This window comes from Anser cygnoides, chromosome 19, assembly GCF_040182565.1.
Source record: "Anser cygnoides isolate HZ-2024a breed goose chromosome 19, Taihu_goose_T2T_genome, whole genome shotgun sequence".
Taxonomy (NCBI): Eukaryota; Metazoa; Chordata; class Aves; order Anseriformes; family Anatidae; genus Anser; species Anser cygnoides.
In genome coordinates, this window is record NC_089891.1 from 8,795,748 (window position 1) to 8,813,212 (window position 17,465).

The 17,465-nt window shown below is 34.7% G+C and overlaps 1 protein-coding gene and 1 long non-coding RNA gene across 6 annotated transcripts in view; one reads left to right on the top strand and one right to left on the bottom strand.

Moving 5' to 3' along the window:
• ATAD5 (ATPase family AAA domain containing 5) overlaps positions 1–17,394 on the top strand; it is a 19,106-nt gene extending 1,712 nt beyond the window's left edge. For 2 of the 3 annotated variants that reach the window (XM_013178916.3, XM_048064608.2), the window contains exons 2-23: positions 371–2,163; positions 2,478–2,565; positions 3,078–3,242; positions 3,757–3,892; positions 4,409–4,493; positions 4,899–5,080; positions 5,909–6,066; positions 6,396–6,549; positions 6,798–7,091; positions 7,274–7,370; positions 8,159–8,241; positions 8,353–8,498; positions 8,614–8,764; positions 9,200–9,370; positions 10,396–10,511; positions 11,320–11,413; positions 11,637–11,701; positions 12,608–12,788; positions 13,513–13,700; positions 13,998–14,815; positions 15,731–15,895; positions 16,079–17,394. In XM_013178916.3, coding sequence (XP_013034370.3) covers positions 371–2,163; positions 2,478–2,565; positions 3,078–3,242; positions 3,757–3,892; positions 4,409–4,493; positions 4,899–5,080; positions 5,909–6,066; positions 6,396–6,549; positions 6,798–7,091; positions 7,274–7,370; positions 8,159–8,241; positions 8,353–8,498; positions 8,614–8,764; positions 9,200–9,370; positions 10,396–10,511; positions 11,320–11,413; positions 11,637–11,701; positions 12,608–12,788; positions 13,513–13,700; positions 13,998–14,815; positions 15,731–15,895; positions 16,079–16,157 — 5,409 coding nt within the window. In that variant the 3' untranslated portion in view covers positions 16,158–17,394. Of the gene's footprint in view, positions 1–370; positions 2,164–2,477; positions 2,566–3,077; positions 3,243–3,756; positions 3,893–4,408; positions 4,494–4,898; positions 5,081–5,908; positions 6,067–6,395; positions 6,550–6,797; positions 7,092–7,273; positions 7,371–8,158; positions 8,242–8,352; positions 8,499–8,613; positions 8,765–9,199; positions 9,371–10,377; positions 10,512–11,319; positions 11,414–11,636; positions 11,702–12,607; positions 12,789–13,494; positions 13,701–13,997; positions 14,816–15,730; positions 15,896–16,078 lie in introns of all 3 variants that reach the window. The other variant, XM_013178910.3, reaches the window with a different exon arrangement.
• LOC106034673 (uncharacterized) overlaps positions 8,575–17,465 on the bottom strand; it is a 27,271-nt gene continuing 18,380 nt past the window's right edge. For all 3 annotated transcript variants that reach the window (XR_010825854.1, XR_010825851.1, XR_010825853.1), the window contains one exon: positions 8,575–10,413. This is a non-coding gene — a long non-coding RNA (uncharacterized lncRNA). The remainder of the gene's footprint in view (positions 10,414–17,465) is intronic.

A 17,465-nucleotide genomic window follows, 5' to 3' on the forward strand; every position in this document is an offset into this window, starting at 1 on the left:
CCTGGGAGCTGGTGGCATCACCGTCCCTGGGGTGGTGAAGGAAAGGCTGGACGTGGTGCCTGGGGACATGGCTCCGTGGTGACATTGTGGTAGGGGATGGTTGGAGCAGCTGCTCGTGAAGGTCTCGTCCAACCTTAATGACTCTATGGTCTCTTTGATGTAGCAACTTCTGTATTTCAAACTGGAATGGCTTTTGAAAACAGATATAGTTGATGTGCACACAGCCGTAGGGGGGCTGACGTGAGTTCTTTGTCCTCCAAAAAAGTTCTAGTATCACAAATGCACGCTGCAGTTTCTGTACTGCTTTATGTAATCTTACAGCATCTTAGCTTTTAAAAACTAAGATTAATGTTAAACTTTTTTTTTGTAGCCATGCAAGAAACGGCGAGAGGAAGATGCTTCTGTCAAAACAATCACAAGATATTTCTCACCGTTAGCAAAAACAGGGGATAAAGTGTTGTCACCGCCAAAACCTAACAATATACTGGATTATTTTAAAAAGACATGTGTAACTGAGAAAGCTATGGTACCAGCTGTAGCTGGAGAAAATAAAGCACAGTTTGATGGTGATGATAAAGACTGCAAATCACATCATAAACCACCTTCAAAGCTGAAGAGGAAAAGGAAGAGAGTTAATTTAAATAACAAACTGAGAGAGATGAAAGAACCTGAGAATGAAGGCGCAATAGAATTTAATTGCGATGACAGCAGAGAAACAACAGAGCTAAAACAAGATAGTAATGATTTCATTGCTACCTGTACTTTAGTTGACCAAAACTGTGTAGGAGAATCAGCTGTAGATAATACACAAGGTGAGAACTTCTCAGATGCAGACATCTATGGAAAAAGCGTGAAGAAAGTTGGTTCTGAAATAAATGCAGTAAAAAACAGGATAAGAAAATCAAGGAAAAGGAAGCACAAAGTATATGTGGATTTGTCTGAAAGCTTCTCATTTGAAAACCAGCTGAATGAAGAGTGTAAAAAGGAAACTAAAGATAACAAAATGATACCTCCTGAAATAGGGGAGTGTGATGCTATTACTATTAGTGACTCGAGCTTTGACGCAGATACAGATAAGGCATTGCAGGTAAATAGTAGTACAATAACCGTGTCATTTGAGGATTTCTTGAGGAGTCAAGGAGAACATAATGTAGATCATGCTGAAGAAGGCACAAAGCCAATACTGGATAATTCTGTTACAGCAACTGAAATGGATAAAAGTGGTAGTACTAGTGACCCTGAAAAGTGTGAGGAATCTCAACAGGTACCACTTAGAACAGTGACTGTCCTTGCACAAGTTCATTCCATTCCCCCCAAATTAGCTTCTTTACATAGGGAGCAAAAAGGTTCTATGAAAATAGCTTCCATTTTTTTGAAGCAGAAAGGATGTATAGGAGAAAAAGAAAGTAGCCCACCCCTTTTGGAGAGTGAACAAACTGAACACATTACTCAGAAAAGAAAATCTAATGTAGTCATTGAGGAAGAGGAATTGGAGTTAGCTGTACTAGAGACTACAGGATCAGATCCTTTGAAGACAAAATCTGCTCTGGAAGAGAGGCATCAGTTTATGAAAGCATTCAGACAACCAACATCAGATGTAATAAAAAGTGGAGTTAAAAAGGCACCTGGAAAACCAAAACAAGTAACTGGAAAATCTTCAAAAGACAAAAAAGGATCCGAAGGTGACATTGGTTCAAATAAGGGATTAGAAAGCGGAGTACCAGAAGACTGTGTGGATAAACATATGCATTCTCGTCCTGGAAACCATAGAACTAAAACCAAAAGACCTAAAAACTTTCAGAAAAATGGAAACAGAAGAAGGAAGGCTTTGGAAGCTAAGGAAAAATGTGTCTTAAATACTAGTGATTACAATGAAGAAAAGGATTCAGGAGCTAATCTTCAAACAAAAGAAAATAACTTGAATGTAAAAATTTCATCAAGTCCAAAAGTTAACAAGTTGAGGAGGAGTCTAAGACAGAAGAAAGTTGACACATACAAAACTGTTACACCTAAAAAAAACAGAATTAGAAATACCTTTTCTGAAGATGAAAGTGTCTGTCCTTTACAGACTTCCACACCAAAAACTAGCAAGCAATCCTTGAAAAAGAACATGTATAAGGCTGAGGTGATTACAGTGCCCTCTGATGCAAACAGTCCAATAAGGTAAACATTTTAGAATATATTCTGGCTTTTTGTGCTTCATTTTGTTTTCACAAGTATTGTAAGAGAGAGACAATTATAAAATCACTGGAATGTAGCTCCATGAATGCTGACTGTGTTGGCTAATAATACAGAAGAACCAAAGTTGACTATAAACGTGCTTGTAGTGAAGACTTGGGGGGCGGGAGGGCACTAGCTATTGGGGGTTTGCTTATGTTTGCAGCACTGCATTTCTAAAGTCTTTTGAAACTGAGGTTTTAGAGTAACATTCCTTTCATTAAAAAGTCATAACTGCACGTATGCTTTTCCCTAATTAGAATGAGGTTTACGCGGATCAGTGCAACTCTGAAATCGAATAAAGGTGAAGCAATGAAAAATGAAGAGTTAAACTCCAAAAATATAAAGGTAATGTATGTATGTAACAGTTTGTGTTTCAGTAGTTTGTCATTTACTACGTGCATATAATTGTTAACATTCAGTATTGTATAATAGTCTAGTGTAATGAAGTATGACAGTTCTTAGAAGCCCAGTGGAAAGAGAATATCACTGTGATTTACTGCTTTTCATAACTGAACAGAGAAATTTGAGAAAACAGTATGCTCATGTTCTGCAGGTTTTCAAGATGGGACTTACTGTTTTGGGCGCAGCAGAACAGCTTATGCTTAAAAAAATCACTGCCTGTATTTCACTTGTTCTGTAGACAAATTGGAGGGTCCCCTTGTAGGGCTCCCTTTTGAAAAGTATTTATATCCTCTTAGTTTATTCTTCCTTTCCATTCTTTCACTTTCGTACTGTTACAAATTTTGATTAGAAATCACGTGCTTTTGACTGTGAAAGATAATATTATGTGAAATACCTTAATAAAGGTATTGCTATTAATTGCTAGATATTCTGATTATTTTGTACTTTCTTAATAGATAAGCTCTACTTCTAAAAATATATCCAAAGCAAAACAGCTAGTTGAGAAAGCAAAAGCTATACGGCATAATAGATCAAAGGTCAACGAAGACTTAACGACTCCTGTGAGGCGCTCATCTCGACAGCAAGCTCTTGCTGAAAAGAAACTATTACAAGAAAATGAAGTAAGCCTCTATACTTGGTAGTGGGGGAAAATATTCTCAAGTTCTTATGACTCATGTAAGCAGCAAAAACGTTTCTTGCAGATGTTTCTTTTAAAGTATCAGATAAGGTAGATAGTGATAAAATAGTCCAGTGGATGTCAAATAAGTAATGTAACTGCCAGACTTGGACTGGAAAGCTCATCCTAATGCAGTTCTATAAAACGCACCAGATAGGCACGCTTAAGAAGTGCCTGCCTCTCTTACCTAACGGACAGCAAGGTGTCTGTTTCAGGGGTGTATGTTGCAGACATCTAAACTTAGATTAGAGTAATTCTGGCCTTTGTTTATATATTGGGCATCTTATTCTATACACTGCTTCTGTGTAAGTAACACTAATTACTGGATAATCTACAAATGGTATTTAGTAATTTCTAAGCTCTCTGAGTTTCTTCACTTTCCTCAGTACCAATCAGTAAATTGTATCCTTAATGAAGAAAAACTGTTTCCTTTATTGATTTGTCTGCTTTCCATCTAGAAATCAGCAATAACTATACATTCAAGCCTGAGTAATGCCACTACTACAATGCAGAATGTGAAGCAAAAGAATCTTCGGAGCTTAAATGATGTCTTGGGGAAAAAGTCTAGAAATATGAAGGCTAAGAACTCAAATGGTAATTGGGTTTTACTAAATGTGTTTTATGACATTTATTGACTGTTTTTCACTTTATTTTATAAATCTGTCTTTGTAGTACTTTCAACTTCTGTTTTGATTTATATAATCTTCCAATATACACTTTTAATTTTATGACATAAGTAACCTCTGCACTATTCACTCACAGGCACTGCTTTGTCTTTTTTTTTTCCTTCCCTTCCAGGGAAAATTATAGTTATTTGAAAACCTAGTGTGATATAACTGCCAATAGCATACCGTGCTTTGTCTTCTACAATTCTAAGGATTTTTTTTAATATAGTGATAAAATAACTAGAAACATAAAGAATTGTGTTAAAATACTAATCTTTTCCTTTACTCATCTTTTTCCATAAGAAAAAGGAGTTTTTATGTTATTAAACTGAATATATAGATAGTAAACATGGAAGCAAAGTTACAATCGAGACATGATGAGAGAAATAGACTTGTACGTCAGTGCTAACCTAATAATGATTTTTTGCTGTCCTTTTTTCTAAAGGAAAACTGGGATATCCATCTTCATTCCTAGGCAAAAATACTCAAAAATCTGCAGATGAACCGATCGTGATTTTTGATGAAAGCAGGTCAGTTTTCAAAATTGCAGTTGTTTAAGAACCAAAATATATTTCAAGGTGACCTTAACACTTTCTCATTCTACAAGTTTAAATGCTTATTGATATGTGATGTAATAAGTGCAATTTTATTGAGAGTTGGTTCCTGAACCACTGTTGAACCATTTTAGATGGCTGAAAATCTAGTTGATGATTGACGTAAAACATCCTAAATAGCATTCAAAAATAAAAATATCAAGAGATTAAATTTAGCGTTGGAGATTTTTAATAACAAAATTCAAAACTTAACTTACTGCATTTAAATCAATTTTAGCAGTTCTTCCAGGCTGCATAAACTCATGTATAGAAGTGAATGTGATTGAGCCTGAGATATCAGGTAGTCCTAATGATTTTCTTTCATTTCTATTTTCATTAAAGCCAAGATGCATCGGAAAATTCTCAAGATGATGATCAGTTCAGATCAAAACGTGAATTCTTGATGAGTGGTTTGCCAGAATTACTGAAGAGACAGATTGCAAAGAAAGCGGCAGCAACAGAAGCATATTCTCTTGCAAGTTCATGTTTTAAGACTGTTGTCCATGTACAGCAGAAGGATGACTGTAAGCTTTTGTTCAGTTACTGATAAATGTATTTGACTTTAAGTAAATCTTTGGGCAACCTATTCAGAAAAGAAAAAAGAGCTTACTGTTATGACTGGAATAGTTAACAGTTCCTTCTTTTGCGTTGCAATAAGAAAAAACTTACACGCTTCCAAGTCAGATGCTTAATACACAATTTTCAAGTTAAACTGATGCAAAAGTAATGTATACATTTATGGGTAGAGATACAATATTCGTAATGTTCAATCAAACAAGTTAGTCTTTTAAGTTCTAATTTTGAGATTTTGAGAATAAAAAGAATGTTGGACTGAATGGGCCAGAAGGCATTTCCTTCTGACAAAGACAATGCTTCTCAAAAGATCAGCCCTCTTTTTTTTTTTTTTTTTGCTGCTAAGTGAGGGAGTGTGCTACAGTGTTCTTCTGAAAGGGCGTGACAGAAAACCAGAAGGCAGAATAAACATTTAACAGTTTGTATTTGCAAACAAACCAACTAACAAACAAGATCCTTAAGTGTGCATCGGTCCTACAGAGACCTGGTGAAGGCAAGGGTTGTTATTCAGAGTAAGCAGAGGCTGGGACCAGTGTACTGGAGAAATGTATGCAAAAAATGTGCAAATTTGTTCTGCTTGCAGGAGGTAGAATGAGCAAAGATAAGAAGTGGATGCAGTGTAAATTAAATAAGCTTAGCTTTGATATGAGCAAATGCTCTTCCACCTATAGCTTTCTTTATTACTGTGGGATGGTTTTGTCTGTGGTGTATCTCTGTTTTGTTACCATGTTTCTTTTTATGCTTTTTTGTTGTTTTCATTTGTTTGTTTTCTTTTGCAGGTCATCCAATGTGGAAATTGAAATCACCGTTGTGTCCTCTATTAACTAAGTTAAGGAAACTGAGTACTGAGGTCACTAATGTCACAAAAATCACCATTTCACTTGGTGAATTTTCCACTGTGAGATCAGAACTGACTGGAAGCTGTTCTGCACCTGTGGTGAGTATTTAAAAATGAAGGGTCTTATTACAAGAAAAATTAAAAGAAAATTGAAATTTGTTGTTATGTGGTAGGACATATTTTGGGAAAAGAACAACAACACAAGTACAGTTTGAATCTGTATCAGTCCTGGAGGTTTATTTTCTTTTGTGGATGTGTGCACATGCACTTTACCCTTAATGTGTTGTAATGCTAGGCGATTCTCAAGGCTTTCTGTTAATCTCAGGCCTTTACAAGGCAGCTACTGATCTTATCTTAAATTATAGAAAATTGTAACTGTTATTCTGCGTAATATTTATTTTCAAGTGGCTTTTTATTTGGTATTGCAGTTTTCTGGTCACCGATCAGTTCTTCCCGATGCAGTCAGGAAAGGTTTACTAGATGAGATCGTGTCTTCTAACTCTCAATTTCCTGTGAGAAAATACCTTTATGCATTTCTGAGAAGACAAACGGAGCGATTGCTTTTTGAGAACAGTACACAAGGTTAGTAATCTACATAGGAAAAATAAAATATATAAACACGCATAAGAAGGCAAGCTGAAATTTCCAGAAATATCACAATAAATGAATGTTCTTGGAAGAAAACTGGTCCCCACATTTTAGGTTATTTTTGACCAATTTCTTCAAATATGGCTTAAACAAATGTACAGCTGTAACGGACAGAACTTGATATTTTAAAGATATTTTTTTTTCTGGGTGCTGTTGTTTGGCTGTGTTTTTTTCCTTCATAGAAAGCAGAGATGGTGCTTCAAATTCTGAGGTAAATCAGAAACACTCTGACAACTGGAAGGAAACTAAGAGGAAAAGGAAAGAAACAGAAGACCACAAATCAAAAAGGAGAAAACAAGTTGAGGGTACAGAGGGTGAATTAAAATCCAGAGTTTCCAGGAACCTTACTGCTCCTGTATCTGGAGGAAAACAAGCAGATGCAGCACAAGCAACACATTTTGGGAAAAACAAGAACCAGAAACCAGATATTTTGATAGAAGACAATGAATATTTATCAGAGCCAAATGCACTTTCAGGTAAATCTGTATTTCCTGTCTGGTTTTCACTCTCTTTGCATTCAGGGAATATGTCAGCTTTCCATTGTGATGAAAAAATCCTGTCTTGTCTCAATATTCTACTAGACTTGAGCAATGGTAATGCTCAAGATATCAAGAAAATGGATAATGCTTAAATTATCACTTCTTTTTTTTTTCTGTAGGTGTTGAAAAGGAAGACATGCTCTGGACTGAAAAGTATCAGCCTCAAGACTCCAGTGAACTTGTAGGGAACAGGAAAGAAATTGAAAGGCTACACAGGTCAGAACAATTCTTAAAATAACTCAAAATATTATGCTACTTAAAGAAATTAATTATTTCACACTGTGCTTGAGTAAGACTTAAAACGTGTATGTTTGCGTCCTTTGACTTCAAAAAAGTTGCAGAAGCAGTTGGTATGAATACTCTTTTGGTCATAGTTTCTTTTATAGAAATAAGTTTATCTTTTATAGTAAAAAATAAACACACATGAAATGTTACATGAGGCTATGGGATAGAATACAATAATTAATGCTCTTACACTTTAGTAAAAATCAGTAGTTTCGGTTGGGTTATTTTATGCTTGCACATTAGAGATAGGAACTTGTCTGTGCTTTCTACAGGCATACTACATACTATAAGTATGCCCAAGACTGATCTCGTTGCACTACATCTACTGGTGATGGTAATTTAAGTGCTTAAATCCTTTTAATCTATTGTGTTTTCAGTTAAATTTTCTATGTCGGTTTAAGTTCTTGTTGTGACTCTTGTGCAAGATGTAATGATTCATCTTGCAAACCCACTATGAATGTTTTCCACAGTTTAAATGGTTCGCTAAGTGACTTGGGTTTTATACTAATCAACTAATAGAACAGAGAATGAAGAAGGGATTGGTCTTTACAAAATAATTAAGTCTTGAATATTTTTTTTAATTGGAAGAGACTCCTTAAGTTTCGAAGGGGGAGATCAACCACATATTTTCATTGAGTTTTGTTCTGTTCCATCTGAATTTGGTTTACTTTATTCAGCAGTAATTTTTGTTGTTTTTGTTCTGTTCCTTCCCTTTATAGCTGGTTAAAAGAATGGAAAAAAAGAGCTGATTGGGAAGAAAAAAGAAATCAAAAAGGAGAAAAAGAGGACAAAGAACACCAAGGTGCTGATAGAGTTTGAAATAATATATGTAGCTTCTCATTAAAGTTGGCATTACAATGACGTGAATTGATAATGATTTGAACAATCTTTTCTGTTTCAAATAATTTTACAGATTCTTTGGACAGCCTTGATTTTAAAGGTAATGAATCTGATATTGAAGAAGAGATTAACCTCTGCAATACAGTTCTGATAACTGGCCCACCAGGAGTGGGGAAAACTGCTGCAGTGTATGCTTGTGCTCAGGAGCTTGGTTTTAAGGTTTGTGGAACTTTTTTGACAGTGCTGTTTTTCTTATTTGTAATTAATGGTATAAAAGCATTCGCAATACAAGGTGTCTCTTTCATTTATTTATTCATTTTAAATGCCATTGCAGATATTTGAAGTCAACGCCTCTTGCCAGCGCAGTGGTAGACAGGTACTGTCTCAACTAAGAGAAGCTACTCAGTCTCATCAAGTGGACAAAAAAGGCATTAATGCCCATAAGCCTTGCTTTTTTAACAGTTGTAGCAGTGCAAAGTCACCAAGTAAGTTTCATAGTTATATCTGTCTTTTTTAGGAACTGAGTTACAAAAAAAAAACAATTGTTAAACATCAGTTCTTTAAAAAAGATAACAAATGTCAGTTCATCTGGTCTCTGTAACAATAAGAAGTGCTCTATTGGTTAACACAACTACACACCAAATTAAATGACACACCAAATGACTTTTTCAAAATGACTGACTTTTTTAATTCTCTTCTCAGGTTATTTCTGTAGTGATTAAATTAAATGCTATGACACTTACTAGAAAGTTGAACAGAAAGCATTCCCTGGACATGAGAAAAGTAAAATATACATAAATCAGTACAGTAAAACTCTCATATGCTATAAGCAAAGCTGCAGTTTGCTCTACATTTGCTTGAGAACCGTCAGTTTGAGATTACATTTCAAGCTTAAGATTAATATAAAATGTATCTTGCAGAAAAAACGTATTCTCCGAAGAAAGTTATTTCACCAAGAAAACCTCCACTTTCACCAAAAGGAGCAGGATTAAAACGAAACTTGCCCCCTAAAACACTTGCAAACTATTTCAAAATGCCTTCCAAATATAAAGGAAATGATGGAACAATAATATCTCAAGAGAAAAACAAAGGTAGGCGTCACCATTTAGTAGTTATCTTTAGAGATGGAAAAGCTATACTGTATTATTGTATATGTGGAGAAAATAATAGAACTTATTACATTTACTACACCAGCTGCTGGCAGGAATGATGTAGTGCGTCTCTGATACACTTAGAATAATGACTACTTCCTATGTAGCTGTGTTATAGGAGAGTTAACTAACGTACAGGCCATTTGAAGTTCAGTAGGCTCTCTAAAGGTTGTTTGGTTTCTTTGTGCTTTTGGGTTGTTTCTTTCTGGTATGTTTTATTTGTTTATTTGGCTTTAGCTGAAGGGGGATGGTTGTTTTGGGTTTGAGTACATAAGCAACAGACTATAATTTAGAACTTCTGTCTTGCAAAACATACCTTTAAACTACCTTAGTGACTGTTTCAGATGGGCATCGAAAGGTCATTGTGCTAGGTCGTGGGTGGGTTTGTCAAAACTACTGCCACAGAGGTCCAGAAAACATCTTAAGACTCTGAATTTTAGTACGTTGAAAGACATGGTAAAATGTTTGAGTCCACAAATGTTGGAAGGTGGAAGGTATGTTTCCAAACTTTTCATGGGATCAGATGGTCTTAAATGCAGGTTTTCAGAAAGGAAATACTATTTTTGGACAACTAGTTATTTTGCAGAAACAGTATGGAGGAGCACGTGAGCAAAGTGCTGGATAGATCCAAGGCAATGGAGTCTAGTCCTTCCATTTTCAGGCAATCATACTACATTGTCTTGAAGGACTTAAAGAGCATCTACACCATGCTCCCAAGGCATCATAGGTCATGAGCAGATTTAGTGCAGAATTAAATTTATAGTAGTAGTCTTTGGTGCAGGGCTGACTGAATTCCCAGCAAATTTGTTGCAGTTTGTATTTTAAGCATCAGACATCTGAAAAGGATGTCAATGTAGGTCTTCTGAAGCAGTTTATGCATAGGATGTTTTGTAAACCACTGCTTGGAGTGCATATTAAATGGTTTAAGTCCTTCATTTTCTGCTCAGTTCTTCATCGATCTGCAGGAAATGTTCAGAGTTCATCTGAAGAAAAAGATGCTCAAATTAAGTCAATAAACAAAGAAGTAGAAGGAGGAGAACAAAACAGAAAAAGTGCGACATCTCTCATACTTTTTGAAGAGGTAAAATTCAGGTGAAACTTACTGATGTGAGCAATACATCCTTTTTTCTATTGTTGTTTAAATAATTTATTTCCTTCCTCCTTGGGACTTCTAGGTGGATTCAAGTGTGAGGATTATCATCTTTTTTTAAAATGAATTTAGTTCCCGAGTAGTTTTACTAACCAGACCTGAATAAATTTGTTGAAAGATAATGGAATTATCTATAATCTGTCTATCAACAGTTGTTCACTGTTAGAACAGTTTGCAGGATTCTGCTGATTCAATTTCTTTGACTGTCAAAAGTGTTGTTTTTATAGCTTTGCACTACTTGCCTGCTCTGACACTTTAAAACAGTCACCATTAGCACCTCAGTAAAGTATCTAAGCCCACATTAATTTTTTTTCTTTAATGTCTTACATAAAACTAGTTGAGTCTTAGACCAATAATGTAAAGCTACAGCCAAGAATGTCATTTTAAGTAAATAAAGCAAGTATAGCAATGTTTGCTAACTGTGGGCTGATCCTACAGATCACTGGTGCAGTTCTATTAAAAAAAAAATAATAAAATAAAAAAACAACATCCAGATAGCTTTTTAAGTTATCCTGAGCAACCTGCTCTGTGTCACCTAGCTTGAGGGGAAGTGCGGGGTTGGACAAAGTGATCTCTAGAGATCCCTTCCAACCTCAACCAGTCTGTGATTCTGTGAACTTGTGTGCAAATTAAATCTGTTATTAAGTCTTACTCTGTAGTTAACAGTTCGACTGCATTTACAGCTTGTAGCTATTCTTAAAGCTATTGGTATCTTGCAAGTCATTTGTGTTTTCTATAGGTAGATATAATATTTGATGAAGATGCAGGATTTCTAAGTGCAATAAAGACGTTCATGGCAACTGCAAAGAGACCTGTAATTCTTACTACTAATGGTGAGTAGTGCTTGTTTCTGTAATTACAGGCAGAAAAAACTATTTGAATGCAAACATTTAAATGGGAATGGTTGAATGCAGATCCAAAACCTAAAATTTAAGAGACTGTATAGTATTTTAAGTATTTGATTAAAGATGCTTCAACTGTCTGCTCTAACGGATAAAGACAAAAATTAGTTTTGAACATAATATCATGACAGTTCACCAATATCTCTTTATCTAGATCCAACATTTAGCTTAATGTTTGATGGCTACTTTGAAGAAATCAACTTTAGAACTCCTTCCTTGGTAAGTCTATGCTTGGAAATGTAGATGATGTCCTAAGCAAGTAGTTGTCAGCAGATTTAATCTTGAAATGTAAATGTTGGTGTAGGTTTATATCTATATGATGGAATATATCTGTTTTAACAGAAGACTACTGTTTTGGTTTTATGTGAGAGTATGTAAGATGCTTTTATATTTACACATAGAATTTATTATTAGCCTGGAGGATTTATTTATCTTAACCATTTTGCATTTGAAAAAATTGTAGCAAGAACATCTTAACATGAGTTTAAGATCTAGTAAATAATTTCCTAGGAGACATATAATAGATATAATAGTTTTGATCTGAAGCCTGACTATGTCAGTATCGGTTCATTCATTAAAAAGTAAAAGAACTAGAAATAGTATAGTGTGGATTATTCCTTTAATATTATCACTGGCATTCTGTTACAGCAAATCCATACTTGCAGCTATGTATCGTATAAAATAAATAAATGAGAATCAGAAGGAACTAATTCTTGAGAGGGGAAACTTTTTAATGCAAAAATGAAAATTCTTCGAGATAATAGAAAATGCAGATTTGAAAGAAAGAAAAACCTTTAAGGTGAATATAGTTAACTAACACCTGCTCAATAATTACAAGAAACCAGGTTTACATAGTTTTAGGAACATAGGCAGAATATGTGTGTTTTCTTTAATGAGTTAAATTTTCTAAATTCAAATTAATTATCTGACTTGGACTATTTGGAGCTGGTACAGAATTGTGCTGAGGTTTTAATGTAACTAATTTAATAAACCCTAATCTTCTATGTTTAAAAGAATATATATTGCAAGCATAAATAGAGTAACTTCTGTTTTTGCAGTCCTGACTGGTAAGAGTTGTTTTCAGTGTTGTGTTTTTATTTATACATTTTTCTAACTTTCATTTAGATAAACGCTGCTAGCTATCTGCAAGCGCTGTGTTTGGCTGAGAATCTACGAACAGATGTAAAAGATTTAGCTGCTTTGTTAACCACAAATAACTGTGATATCAGACAAAGTGTTCTCTTCTTACAATTTTGGGTTAAGAGTGGAGGTGGATACTTGAAAGACAAATGTTTGGCACTTCATGGTATGTTGATTTAATTAAAAAGAAAATAATAATTTGATTCTCCATCTTAAGATGACTTAGATTAAATCAAAACAGTCCTAAAAATGCATGAATAGATGGCAACTTTCTGTAAGATTTGTAAAGATTTAGGTGGGTGTCTTGTGTTGTCAGGATTATTCTCTTTGCTACTTCAAAACCTTTTAGTATACATAAGGGTTTATAAATTTGATTTCTATTGAATCTGATTATTACCCATTATCTCCTTTTCCTCTTAGGAGTAGCAAAACTGGACAAAGCAGGGACTCAGTAGTTCTCTCCCTTCAGCACAGAGTTTGCAGGTCTTTATCATTTAGCAAGTTGTAAGTAACTTACCTAAAAGAAGCAGAATGGAAAAAGAAGAAAAAAAAAAAAAAAAGACAGCTAGCAGGGAGGAGGAAGCCTGAAGGATATAGGAAGAGTGTCCTCAGGAAGTGTGGGTGTGATAGAGAGAGACTAGTGGAGTATAAAAGGAAGAAAAGACTATTTCTAATGGCTGCTTGCAGAGAAGGGAGAGTTGGGCAGATTGACACTTAAGGAGACAAAATGGGTGTGATTAATGGAGCAATTTTTGTTGCTATATTCATTCAGAACTGCAGCAAGAAGCAACAGCTACAGTATTTGTAAAAGGAATTGAGACCAAGGGGGGGGGGGATCAGAAATTGTATGATACAACTTTTTTCAAGTGAAGCATGTTGTCTTTGTGCAGGAGAAGATGAGATAAACAAAGCAGATCAAGTAATTAACTCTGAAAAGGCTACTGATTCAAAGATTGAAGTTTCTCAAGCTGATGCACCTCTTCAGGAGTTTCCAAAATGCGATACAGGCTGCGTAGAGACATTGCTCGGCCTTAGAAATATCCTGTTGCCTTCAGAAGACTTGTTTACATTTCTTAAGGTATTCTTGTTGTTGATAAGCTAATATTTTGAATAATTGCTAAGTAATTGTGTAACTGTCACTATGAATAGAATCTCAAAAGTAAATCTTTTTCAAAAAGTTGGTTGTAGAAATTATGGTATTCTCTAGTAATTAAGCAAAATGCAAACTGGGGCAGTCTGCTGCAAGCCAAATAGTCCTTTGTCTCAGAATATTATAAAGACAGGAATATGAGGTTTTCTGTAGCTTTTTTCTTTTACATTTAAATGCATGATTATTAAAAAAGTTATTAATGCTTTTTTCTCAACTATCTTACAGCAGAAAATCACAACCATGGAGAAATGGGATAAATTGATACAGCTTCTCACAGAATTCCAGCTGAAGACAGTGGATTTTATATATAGTAATCTCGAACTGCTTCTTCCTTTACCAGTGCATTATCTTTCAAACCAGTCTGAAGCCTCTAACTCCACACTTGAAAGGACTACCATAGTTTCTTCAAAAAACAAATCTATTAATAGCTACTGCTCTAGAAAAAAATCTAAAAAGACAAAGAACAAGAAAAGGCTTGATGTATTGGATGATAGTGACTTATTTGACACTGAACTGAACTATTCAGCTGAATTCTTAAGTTTGCCATCAGATAGTCCTACATCATGTGCTGAAGCGAATAGCGAGGAATCAAAATTGATGATGAACAGAGAAGGAAAAGACATGAAAAGTAAAACGCCAGCAAATGATAAAAGATCTGCTCTTGTTTGTCAGTGTCTGAATTCACTGACTGAATTTGTAGAGAACATGTCTTTCTTGGATTGCTGTGTAAACAGTAACACCAGGGAGCCACTGGAGTTCTCTAAAGATGAAGGATTTAAGTGGACAAATGGCAAAATCAAAAATGGTCTTTGTGATGAATTCAGTATAGAAAATACTGATTGGTGGAGTTCCCAGAGCTGTAGTGAAATAAAGGCAGCTATTGAAGCACTCAGTTTTAACAAATGTTCTGTTAGTATTTCACAAAAATTGGAAACCTCCTTGAGCTCCAGTAAAACACCTGAAAGCGATCAACTTGAGGGACTTACTATGCATATCTCAAACACAAGAAATTATGTATCCTTCAATCAGTCAGCTGATTCAAGGTAAGGATTTGCAAATATTTCTGGAATACTGTGTATACTTGTCAAGAAAAGCGTTTCACAGTGTGTAGGACTGTTTCAGTTACTATATGTACACATTCATACAGATAGGAATGTTCTCAGTATGTCTCAGAACAATGGAGTAAGTTGTTCACCTAAGTAAGCTTAAATTAACTGCTTGGCACTTGCTACCAAAAAATGACTTTGTTTGAATAACCTGACTATAACATTGTTCAGGAATGGTGACCTTAATCTGATCTACTTACTTTAAAACAGCATACACACCGCCACCCCAAAAAGGAACAAAGGAATGTTTTTTTCCAAGATAGTCAGATGGACTGAAATTTATTTTGCAAGTACCAGACACTAAATTTTTCATCCAGAGCCCATCTATATTAAATGTGTAGGTGTTGCCTGATGAAGACCTAACATAATTGAGCAAAGCTATTGCATTTCTGTAAGGAAGAACCAAGAGGAGTAATATCAAAATGGGTCTGTCTAATCTGTGACCGAATTTGGTCAATATATCATGAGTTATAGATTGGATCTGATATTGCTATTTTCCAGAACGTCAATCACAAAATGCTTTTTATTTTTGAAGACCACAGATGCTTTCAGTTGTCTGACAGATAAACTAAACTTCACATACATAACTAGATTGTGAAGACCTTGTCAGATTAGATAGTTAAGCTAAGAGCATTGGCAAAACAAACTACTGTCCTTCGTGTTTTTGCCTAAGTGCAGTTTTGAAATGCTGTGTAAGCAGCATATGATCAGAAACTGCAGGTCTCTAATCCACTGGGAGGCAGTTTCAGACATCAGTGTCTTTAACAGTTTTAAACCAGTGGCTTTGATTTTAAAAGAACAAAATGGGGATGATGTTCTTGAACAAGAAACAAAGCTTCGTTCTCATTTTAGCATTCACGAAAAAGCACAGAAGAGGTTGGCAGTCATCAGAACTATATTTTCCAGAACTCCTTTAAACCTGGGTAACAAGCAAGCCAGCGTACTCGAATATCTCCCTACTCTTCGCAGTATTTGTAGGTCTGAGAAGATTAAAGAGCAAGGAAAGACTAAAAGAAGGTAAGTTTTAGTTTTCCTAAATCCTGTTACGTTTCAGTATACAAGGTAGTTGTATTTTAATAAAAATATTTTGTAAAAATAATTTGAGATGAGAAAGGTGGATGTTGCCTCTCTAAATATAAGTATTGTCTACCATTTGGAAATAACTTTGCCCCCTTATAGTTACTCTTACTTTTTTTATAGGTTCCTGCATTATCTTGAAGGAATTCATCTTGAAATACCCAGACAAATGATGCACAGTCTGTCTCTAGACTTCCCTTAAAATTGCTAACACAGAAATACGTTGTGCCTAATGGTGGTTTTCTCACCATGGTTTGACTTATTTTTCTTAAAACACATTATTGTATATTCAGAGCCATTTGTATATTAAATTTCTATAAGTATTTAAAATAATGTATATATCTATTGTCATGATATTGCTTTTAAAGACTGAAATGTTGGTGCTTGTCTAGTAAGTGCATTTAGAATATTAAATGTACAAATTAATCAGGACTTCATGCTATCTTTCTCTGTAATCTGTGAATCACATAGCAAGAAGTCCTTTTTTTTATTTTTTTGGGAAAAACAACTGTCACAACTTCTACAGCAAAGTTGTTTTTTTCTTTATACCTCACCCACCCACCACCAGGAGCTGACTTTAGTAAAAGAAGCTCGTTTCTTTCAGAATTTGCATAAATGTTAAATAACACAGGGTGAGGAGGGAGCAGGGAGACCAAGCAATAATTCTTGTGAAATGTAAATGACAGCAACTCCCTTCACAATAACAAGTGGGTAGCAAAGTCTTTACAAAGCACTATGCATCTATGTACATATATTTGTATACATTGGTTTCAACTTCACTCATTATTTACAGCTGATATGCATGTTGATCTTAAAAGGGTAGAGAAATGATTACTGTAGCTCATGATGGACTTGGATATTAGGCAAGACTTTGTAAATAACAATTATTCCAGTGTTACTTTGATTTCAGTAATATTTAACTACTTCTAGTCTTGTATATTGTGTTCTATTTTTATACTTCATTTTGTATTTGGCAAGACTTCAGCCTGATTATTTGTGATTGAATCTGTTTTTATACAATAAATTTGTGACACTTTGCTATAGTTCTGGATATTTGATATATATATATATATGAAAAGTAAGACTTTAAAATGTAATGTTTTTGGTCTATAAAAATATTTAATTTTTTTAACTGGAAATATCTCAACCATGTTTTTTCTACCTTTATATTGCAGTTTTACTGTTCTTCCTCCTCAAACTGAGATTGTTGCATTACAGTGCCACTCCATTTACCTCAATGTTTCTATAATAATGAGGAAGGCTATTTTCTAGTACCTTCTGTTCTCATCCTATATTTTTCATGTCTTAACGATGTTCAGGAATGAGAAATATTTATAAAAACGGTAAATTATTTTAAGGATCTGCATTGTAGATAACTCTTTATAGTTTACTCTTTCAGTAGCACAGAGTGAAATAAAGTGGTGCCTGTTAAAATTTTATTGGATTGTACTGTTGCATCAATGGTCTGAGTCCTGTTAACTTTGGCAAAAAATAAAGTAAAAGCATATCC